Source organism: Salvelinus alpinus, chromosome 16, assembly GCF_045679555.1.
Source record: "Salvelinus alpinus chromosome 16, SLU_Salpinus.1, whole genome shotgun sequence".
Classification (NCBI taxonomy): Eukaryota; Metazoa; Chordata; class Actinopteri; order Salmoniformes; family Salmonidae; genus Salvelinus; species Salvelinus alpinus.
The window spans coordinates 16,705,785-16,715,607 of NC_092101.1; the positions used below are offsets into that span (position 1 = coordinate 16,705,785).

The 9,823-nt window shown below is 41.6% G+C and overlaps 1 protein-coding gene across 5 annotated transcripts; it reads right to left on the reverse strand.

The window, feature by feature from the left end:
• Window positions 1-283: 283 nt before the first annotated feature.
• Window positions 284-8,635, reverse strand: cirbpb (cold inducible RNA binding protein b). 5 transcript variants are annotated; one of them, XM_071345061.1, is made up of 8 exons: window positions 8,499-8,635; window positions 7,376-7,485; window positions 4,986-5,092; window positions 4,762-4,897; window positions 4,459-4,654; window positions 4,222-4,289; window positions 1,686-1,753; window positions 284-696 (listed from the first exon to the last, which is right to left on the reverse strand). In XM_071345061.1, the coding sequence occupies exons 2-7, from the start codon at window positions 7,473-7,475 to the stop codon at window positions 1,749-1,751; spliced, it is 612 nt and encodes a 203-aa protein (XP_071201162.1). In that variant the 5' UTR covers window positions 7,476-7,485; window positions 8,499-8,635; the 3' UTR covers window positions 284-696; window positions 1,686-1,748. The 5 variants fall into 5 exon arrangements, with proteins under 5 accessions (XP_071201162.1, XP_071201160.1, XP_071201161.1 ...); XM_071345059.1 differs by lacking the exons at window positions 284-696; window positions 1,686-1,753 and adding an exon at window positions 2,828-3,786; XM_071345060.1 differs by lacking the exons at window positions 284-696; window positions 1,686-1,753 and adding an exon at window positions 2,828-3,786 and having other exon boundaries at window positions 7,376-7,513; window positions 8,499-8,517.
• Window positions 8,636-9,823: the final 1,188 nt, after the last annotated feature.

Genomic DNA, 9,823 nt, shown 5'->3' on the forward strand with positions numbered 1-9,823 from the left:
AAACCACAGTGCCACCCTTTACTATGTTGACGAAGCAGTCTCACCATGTCATGTAGTACACACTTATTTGTTCTGGGCTACCTGGCTAAAATTCTTACTCGCCTAGCTTCCATTCATGGGCAACGTTAGCTAGTTACAGGCAGCAAATGTCATACTCATTTGGACCAGACAGCATCAGATAACCTACGCATAGAGAGGCGGTGTTTAGCTCGCTCGATGCTTTCTCCTGTAATACAGTCAACTTCTGGGGAATTGAAGAAACAATTTGAAACAGACTAAAATGTGTTTTTTGAATTTTATTTATTGTGTAGCCTGGCTTCCATGAATACACGCAACTGCATACAGCATTTAATTAGCATGCAAAATGACAGTATTGTTCATGTTAGTACCAGATTTGATTTCCAATCCCATTTTAAGGCTGGTCTTAAAGTCAGGGCCACGGTCAGGTGCCAAACGTCTAACAAAGCAGATAGAAATGCCATGAATAAAGCAGACAGGATTCCTTACTATACTTGTCAGTGTAATGTTTGTTCTACATGGCATATTTCCATCGCATCATTCAAAGACGCTGCATCCTGCTGAACACGCCCCAGGTCCAGTTCAGCAGCACATCTAATTCAGCCTTCAAGATCTCTCCTGGTAGCGACCTCCCAAGGAGCAGTTTGCCATTTCAGGGCAAGCCATCCTGTGCTGAATCTGGAATAGAAGTCACAATTAGCACGAGAAGAAACAGTAAATGACAGGATTATTGTACACAGCACTGATAGATTTGTAAACCAAGTCAGTTGTACCATGCAGAGTATATGATACTGCTAATAATTAAGGCTGGTCCACAAAATGTCAAGTCCGTGCATCTGAACTACAACTAATGAGTAATTATCTATTATTCAAGGTGATTTGTAGACCTTGCTGCAAGGTTTCTCTCCAATGGGAGTTATCCATTGCCAGATGAATGACAAGAGACGGTGGTCTGACTTAAAGCCCCTTAAACAGTCCATCTTTCGACAGACGCAACTGCACAAAAATTTGACCTGAGGACAATGTAGGTTGTAAACGATTTAATACACGTTCATGCGTCCAAATGGCTGTAGCCTATGGTAGTGTTCCCCTGCTCAGACTACGCATGCATCAACCAATGGTTGCATGCCATGTTGTCAACTGACAGTTAACTGAAACACAAAATACCTATCCGGGCGTAGTTCTGTCAGGCATTAGCCACACCTGTGCAGAGTAACACACCCTCCATACTTCAATTCATTTGTGAGGGCCATAGGGCAAAAGAGAAGTGTTTGAGTCTCCCCTGTCCATAGACTGGTCTTTATAGTTTGTAGGCCAAACCGTTCAGATGTTTGCGAAAACAGATTCAGGACATCTCATGATAGCTCAACCTTCCACCAGACCCGAAAAGCAAACACCTGCTCTTTAGCTCAGATTTTGATCAGGATTTTTTATTAGGTTACTTAGATTAATAGATTTAAGGATTGAACATGAACTGATTTAATAAATTCAAAAACCCTTTTTACAGTGATAAGCCACCTGCCTAAAGGACAGATGAAAGTAGGGTTCCACAACACTGCTTTCACCAATCCATTCAGTGATTTCATATTGAAGGGGGAACACAAAACAGGGCCTATGAATTCAGCGGCAAGGTATTCAGTACACATGCCATGCCAGAGGACACCCACCTAGAAAGCATCGGCAGGAACCAGTCGCAGTCAGGCCTCGAGTTAGTTGCTCACATCCAACGCTTAACCTGATCGTGTAACGAGAAGGGTAATTAGTTTTGAGTACAGCTTGAGGGCAACAATGACAAGGCATGCATTTGCTTATCAATATCAACCTAGCAAAGAACTAGATGTGTTGAACAGCATTGACTTTTAGCATTAGACAATATTAACCACAAGTTTTGAAAGCTAGACATTTATACTAAACTGTACATAGTGACACACTTGACAAGAAAAAGGTGAGTCTAGAATTTAAGATGAAGACAACTTTGCAATCACTGGGAGAACAGTACAAAACACTGGTTTCACAGATGGATCAAACGTAGGAGAATATTGTGTTTTACACTAGGGATACTTTAGCAATGACTGCTCATGGAATTTGCAAAAGCTCAATGTTTTTTTTCAGAGGCTCTAGTAGTCCCCTCGGTCTAATGGGGGACAGGGTGAAACGTTTCTCCAAAAACTGGATACTTTACTGGACGTTCTCATGCAACTCTGGGTATTGAACAGTAACATCTAGGGCCTGAGGAAGTGACAGCGGTGCTTGGGCAAAGTTGAAGGTAGATAAGATGGACATCAAAATGAGAACTGTTTGAGGGATGCGAACAGGAGAGCAAAAGTCGTTACCTCACATTACTGGCCTATATCCACTTATGAACTAGCCAAGAGAGCAGCATTCACCAGAGAGGATTCACATGTCGGTAGGCACAACACTTCATTCTCCAAGGACTTTGTTGATTTCCAAAACGATAGTAGAGCTCTTGGGCGCAATGAAGCGTTATAAAAGAACCAGTGCCAGCACCAGGATGACATTTCATTTCTATTCTGCTTCAATACCCCCAGCCCCCCGTACATTGACTAGCTTCAGCATCAGGGTAGACCCTTTAGCATGTTCTGAGTATTAATTCAGAGGACCTCCCAATATTCCTAAATGAGACTTACACCCAGCCACCCTTTCAAAATGAAATCCTGCTTTCCAGCAGACTATGCCATCATTTCGCTCAACCCACTTACTAAATCCCTCACTACCACTAACATTACATAACATTCAGCTGGCTTAGTGAACAGGCTATAGTTCTTTGAAGGCACAATAAATCAGAGCATTTTCAACGGAGTTGTTTAATAGGCTTCATGAAGCCAGGATATACAAAAAAATCTTAGGTGTTGGTTAACAGAACAGAGAGCACATATCCTTGAAGTAACATTGAGAGTGAACGTTCAGTCCATCAGCATATTATGCACATGTTTGCAAAGAGCAAAGTACCTTAGGCCAACTGCAGAAGGCTGCAACTAACACCTAATATACAGCTCAAAGAGCTGAAGTAGGTTCACCAGTCAAAGTAATTCACTCTTTGGATACCGAGTATTGACAAATCTTTAGCAATATCAAGGCGGTCTGCTGGAAACCAGTGCTCCCACTTAGCATTCCTACCTTGCTACACTAAAGGAATGCATTACAGAACTGAAGGAGCAAAATGTCTTTAGAGCACAATCACAGCTTTTCCAGCTTCTAGTGTAAATTTCATAGATCTAATTTTTTAAAGACCAGAATTCACTACAACTCCAGTTAAAATGAGATTAAATGGAAACATGTCGCTACTGATATTTGAGTCTTTCGATTGAGCAGGAACATCGTCAAGTTTGAATTTGTCTTAGAAGCTATCAGGCTGTGTTGAACAGGTTACGATTCAACAGTAGAAACAGGTTTAATTGCAAACAAAGGCATTTTTATAAAATTATCAAATTTGATTCTCCCAGTGCATTCTCCCTGCAACAGGAGGGCATATTGAGCTTAAGGTACTCAGACCCTTACTGAGCATCAAGGCTTACAGTAATTAAATGCTACAGGATTTCAGTTACTGCCATGAGGACAGAGATCCTGAAGAATACTTTCAACACGATAAAAAAGGACTAAAGATGCTGATTTGTTAAAGAAAACACTAGAACCAGATACCACAAACAGAAAAAAAAAAGTCTTCGAAGAGCGCATCTTTAAAAAAACAGCCAGCGATGGGACGATCTTGCAATCAGGAAGTTTGTTTTTGTTTTTACTCGTGTGTAGCTGAGGACAAGAAGTAGGCACAAGTGTAAAGGCACTGCAGCATTCTGACATTTCTCACAGTAGACTAGAGCCTATTTATATTTTGTGCCACAGTTATCATTGCAACAGGAAAGCACCAGGACAAGGGCATTGAAAGAACCTATGCCTCTTCAAAAGGAAACTGAGTGAAAAAATCTAGGAATGTCTTTCTGCTTTTGGATAGTGTGGTAGAGGGCTGGATATCCATCGTTTCAAAGAAATATTTGATTCTTTGAGCAGACATGAGTATTTTAACATACTAATCCAAGAGGGCACAAGCTTTCGGTTTCTGAGCAACAAAGTCTTACAGGGGTCGTTCTGGGAGTCTATGCAATCATGTCCAGTTCCTCCTAAACATTTCTAGTTCGTACTAACAGTGAGATCATGGCAACAACTAGGCTACATCATTATACTTACCATAGCTGTCATAGCTGTCTCTGTAGGATCCCCCAGAGCGCCCACCATAACCACCTTCTCCTCCACTCCTAAAAAGGGGGACAAATGAAAGCCGGTTAACAGAAACCAAGGAAAATACATGTCGGCTCAGGTACACGATTATCCTAGAAATAACTTCTGTAGCTTAAATCCTATGTTATTAAAACAAGGAGACTGATCACTTAGTACTTAGAGAACTAAACTATGCAACATTCTTACCTGGCCTCTCTGTAACCTCCGCTGCCACCCCCAGAGGAGTATCCTCCTCCTCCACCACCACCACCACTCCTGTAGCCACCACCATAGCTGCGGTCCCCGCCACCCCCATAGCTGCGGTCCCCGCCATAGCTGCGGTCCCCACCATAGCTGCGGTCCCCACCATAGCTTCTTTCTCCCCCACTATAACCTCCACCACCTAGGACAAAATTAAGAGGATTTCAGTCAAAGGACCTTCACTTTGGAGCAAGTTAAACACTAAAAAGGAGGGGTGTGACATGGAGCAAATGGACGCTAACCACTTACCTCTTCCTCTGCCTCCCCTGAAGCCGCCAGATCCGCCCCTGAAGCCACCAGAACCACCCCTGAAGCCACCCCCGCGGTCAGATCTTCCTCCTGACTTGCCAGCTTCATCCACACGAATCATCCTGCCATCGACCGACTAAACAGGAGGGGGGGGGAAAAATCTATAATACCAATGATTTACGTCAGTCAAAGATATGCATGTGTCTGGGAAACCATCCCCTCACCTTGCCATTCATTGCAGCCATTGCGTCTTTGGCATCTTCTGGGTTTTCAAAAGTCACAAAGCCGAAACCCCTGGATCTCTGCGTCTCACGGTCTCTGACAACGTCGACTGAAAAACAAAACGTCAACCACCCACTCAAAATATTGACAGTTTAATTTTTTTATCCGTTATTTTACCAGGTAAGTTGACTGAGAACACGTTCTCATTTACAGGAACAACCTGGGGAATAGTTACAGGGGAGAAGGGGATGAATGAGCCAATTGTAAACTGGCCAGAGTCAGTTTACAATATGGCCAAAGTCCACTCTAGACTGCACAGGTAGAAACAGATGGGTGTTTTCTGGCTCAAAGGGGGAGCGGTCAGCGACAATTGAATTTTGTCGTTACATTTAAACCAACCATTTTTGCCACAAGCAGATTTTCAGCTTGTTTCCTGCAATTATATACATTCTGTTATGGCGCCGAGAGAATTTCTCAGGTGTAAATGTTGGGTGACGAGACACTGACGTTATGCGAGAGTTCTACAAACAGCAGTAAACAAATCTAGTCTCTCTACATTCCAACGTAGGCATCAAAATGCATAAATATTTTTAACACATGCAGTAGTTAGCCATGTCTAAAAGTATCAATACTGTACTTCATGAAATGTATGTTATGATTTGTAAGTCGCTCTGGATAAGAGCGTCTGCTAAATGACTTAAATGTAAATGTTATGAGCCCAAATGAACAGCAAGTGTCCTGCTAAGGTTGAACTGTGGGACAACCCTTTTTGTGAAACCTGCAAAATTGGTACTAATACTAGTGACATATTGCTAAGTAGTTTGGTCCTGAGGGCATTTCACAGTCATCCTTGGATGGAAAATATTTCAAACGTTTATTTCGGTCATTGAATTAAGTGTCTAGTGGCTATAAAATGGATCAGGAAAAACATCAATTTTTACATGCATTTATCGCTTTATTGTAGGCACTAAAATCCTTACACTTCATTTATCGTAAGACTGATAGCAGGGACTTTCAGACGAGGCTTGTGGGCACCAGAGCAAAACAGAGAGCACCATTGTGTTCTCGAGTGTCTCAACTTTCCAATGAGGTATATTAGTGTGCATCCAAAACCGGTGAGACACTAAAGACGGAAGTCAGCAATAGAGGCTGTACCCACTTAAGACACCAATGTGTTCGTGACATCTTTTAATTGATTAGTCAGTAGTTTGTAGGCCAAAGCGTTTGGACACAACATACGATTGTGAGAAGACCAATTTTTAGAATCTCACGGTCTGACAAAACCAGCTCTAGCTCTGCCACCCTTCACCGCAGAAGGGCGATATCAGCAGATTGAGAAGCAGCCCATGCAAAACATATCTAGCTTAACCCATCATACTATGGCAGGGGAAAGAGTTCTAAATTATATGGAATTATTTGCAAGTCATACCAAGGATCATTTAGCCATTTGATTTAGAATAAGACTAGAAAACAAATCAATTTAATGGAAAATGCTTGACCTTACTACTATTTGCCCATACAAACACATTGAATAACAGATTCACTACATGGAACAGATGTTTCTTAAAGGGAAATGTGTTCTGGAGTGTCTCACCTATATCAGATAAGACCAGGAAACATTTGTTTTTACATGCATTTAACATCAATTATTTTTTTTGCATTAAACAGACATTGGTTGGATTTATTATTATTATTTAAACAGTATACAAAGTAATTACAGAAATTGTTACAAATCATTTCACATAAAAAGCATTAAGATTTGTGATTATGGCCACCATAATTTAAAACTGATCTTAAATTACTGTAATTCCTCATGTACTGCTAATACGCATATTAATTTCATAAGTATATTTTATTCGAATAATCTGTGTTCCATCACCCTGAATTTCATTATATGCACAACCCAATCTTAAGATATTGGACAAAATGTGATTGGGGGGGGGGGGGGGGTTGTCATTTAACTGTCGACAACCTTTTCCATCACTTGAAAATAAGATCTCAGCAATGGTAAATGCTGAACATTCTCATGAATTATAATGTTTTGTGTTCCACGGAAGCTGTTCTATAACATTGAACACAAAGTATAACACCAGACCCAAAATCATCTTTGAACCATTAACACCACATTTCCGGCTATTACATGCATTTTGCCATGGCTAATGTGTCATTTTGCGCAAGTATAAAATGAATACTGAAATTCATTGGTTTTGGAATTAAATTCACTGACTAGCTATATTGGTGATTGTTATCAGATTTAAATATATATAGGTCCAGTTTAGTCATTTAATTTCACATGTTTTTTTCCATCCCGATTGTACTCGATCTTTTTTTCTTTTTCGGCCCGCCCAAAGATGACAATGGCATAAAAATCCCCGATCTGGATCCAACATACCTTTAGCAATGTTTCCATATTTTGAAAACGCCTCTTCCAGTGAAGTTTCATCGGTGTCAAAACACAATCCTCCAACAAAAAGCTTCCCTTCGTCAGACATCTTGGATTATCTAGAAGGGAATAATTTAAGAGTAAGACCTACAAACAGTTCATAAATCTGAGCATGGCAACACATGCTCGCTGTTTGAAGAATGTGACCAAGTCCTGTAAAAAAAACTTAGAAAAGCACCAACTGGCTTTCACATGCGGATGGCACCACGATGCCATACATTTTAAGCGATAGAACGCCATTTTCTTCCGCCCATCGGTTCGTTTTCAAATGCGTGGAGTAGCCATGTTTTAACCCGTGCAGTAAAGTTAGCTACGCATAATGTATAATTTAGCTGGCCAACTAGCTAGTTACACTGGAATGTTGGAAATTCTCAAAGATGGCGATTAACTAACTAGATAGCGACGCTAGACAAACACCCACAGCTCCCAGTCCCAAACAAAGCCAGACCAGTTAGCCAACGTTAGCAGGCCAAACCAGTCAAATTAGCCATTTCAAGCCACTCGGTACACATGGCCCAGATATTGCCCATCCTGCAACGTAAACTAGCGTATTAAAGGGTAGTTAAAGTTAACTAAACAGCGGCAGTAAGTAACATTACTTGCCACGCAGTGCAAAATCTTAGCCAGCTAACGTAGGTGACGGTTTGCTAGCTAGCAGCGTGCATTAACAGTACTGTAGCGAACGGCCATTTTGTAGGGAATGTAGTAACTGACGTTGCTGGTTAACGTTGCTTTTAGATCGACTTTGAAATACCATCCAGCTGTAACGTCAAATAGTGAAAATACGAGTAAAAACTGTCATTCAAAATAGAGTAAGGTTGAAGGACAAGTTACATGCGAAATGGGGTCGAGTAACGTTAATAAAAGGCTAACGTTAATCTAATCTCCTTAATCGACGAGTAAACGTTAGCTTGTCTAAATTGCAGAGCTAGCTAACTTTGGCTAGCAAGTATTTGTCAAAGACAATAACTTCCCATAGGAACGCAAATTGCAGGGTCGAAATTAACAATGCAATTTTAGTAGGCCTATGTTTCCCCCGCTAATTATTAGAATTGGGTGGATCTCTACTCACCTCTGTGTAGTTTGGCGCCGTCTGAGAAAGATGTTAAAATGGCTCCTGTTTATGAGCTCTTCTTCTTCTTCGTGTGGTCTTCCGGTATACTAGACGCTTTGTTGCGTATCGCTGCCATTCACAGGTCAGAGTGTGAATTACACATTTTGTTCACAAAAAAGGATCTACCTGCAGACCGCTGTTATTACATGTTACATTCCGCGCCCACTGCCAAACACACCAAGACAGTTCAGGAGACTGGAAAGATTTGGCATGGGTCCCCAGATCCTCAAAAAGTTCTACAGCTGCACCATCAAGAGGTCCCGTGTGGCTCAGTTGGTAGAGCATGGCACTTGCAACGCCAGGGTTGTGGGTTCATTCCCTACGGGGGACCAGGATGAATATGTATGAACTTTCCAATTTGTAAGTTGCTCTGGATAAGAGCGTCTGCTAAATGACTTAAATGTAAGAGCATCCTAGTATGGCAACTGCTCGGCATCTTGACCGTATGGCCCAGTACATCACTAGGGCCAAGCTTCCTGACATCCATGACTTATATACTAGGCGGTGTCAGAGGAAGGCCCAAAAAATGATCAAAGACTCCAGTCACCCAAGTCATACTGTTCTCTCTGCTACGGCATGGCAAGCGGTAACGGAGCACCAAGTCTAGGACCAAAAGGCTCCTTAACAGGTTCTACCCCCAAGCCATAAGACTGTGGAACAATTAATCAAATGGGCATCCAGCCTTTTTATATTGACCTCACTTTAGTTTATTTAGTAAATATTTTCTTAACTCTATTTCTTGAACTGCATTGTTTGTGAAGGGCTTGTAAGTAAGCATTGCACGGCGCATGTGACAAATACAATTTGATGTGCCACAGACTAGGTAGATACTGCACCGGATGTATAAATGTGAAGCATCCGTTTGGCGTTTCCACTCACTACCAAATATGGTGATGAGAGGAAGCCCATTGGCCGGCAGTGGGAGAAGACGGAGCAAGATGGATTTTGGCCGACATTTTGCACAAAAAAAATATTGATTAAACATTTGATCGCCATATAGTTTTCTTTTTCCAAAAATAGAATCTGTAACAGAGTGGACTGCGTTTTGTAGACTTTACCCTTTGCCAAAGTTGACAAAAATGGTGTTCTTTTTTTATTTTATAGTGCCACGAAGAGTTGGGTTGGCTACGCTAGCTAGCGACTTCCCTCGCCGTAACGTTACCAGAACTGTGGGAAAGCAGGCGGGGGAAAAGGACGCTAGGGTTTTCTCATTTGGAAAATGTCCATCCTCCGTCCTCGTTAGTAGGCAAACGGACGACTGTCCTCCCCTCCACGATAGCCTC

Bases quoted from the DNA above. Each gene is read 5' to 3' on its own strand.
- cirbpb (XM_071345057.1), bottom strand. From the start codon at position 7,475: ATGTCTGACGAAGGGAAGCTTTTTGTTGGAGGATTGTGTTTTGACACC. The intron at 5,093-7,375 runs GTATGTTGGATC...TTTGTTTTTCAG, and splicing joins ATATGGAAACATTGCTAAAG to TCGACGTTGTCAGAGACCGT. The intron at 4,655-4,761 runs GTAAGTGGTTAG...ATTTTGTCCTAG, and splicing joins CAGGGGAGGCAGAGGAAGAG to GTGGTGGAGGTTATAGTGGG.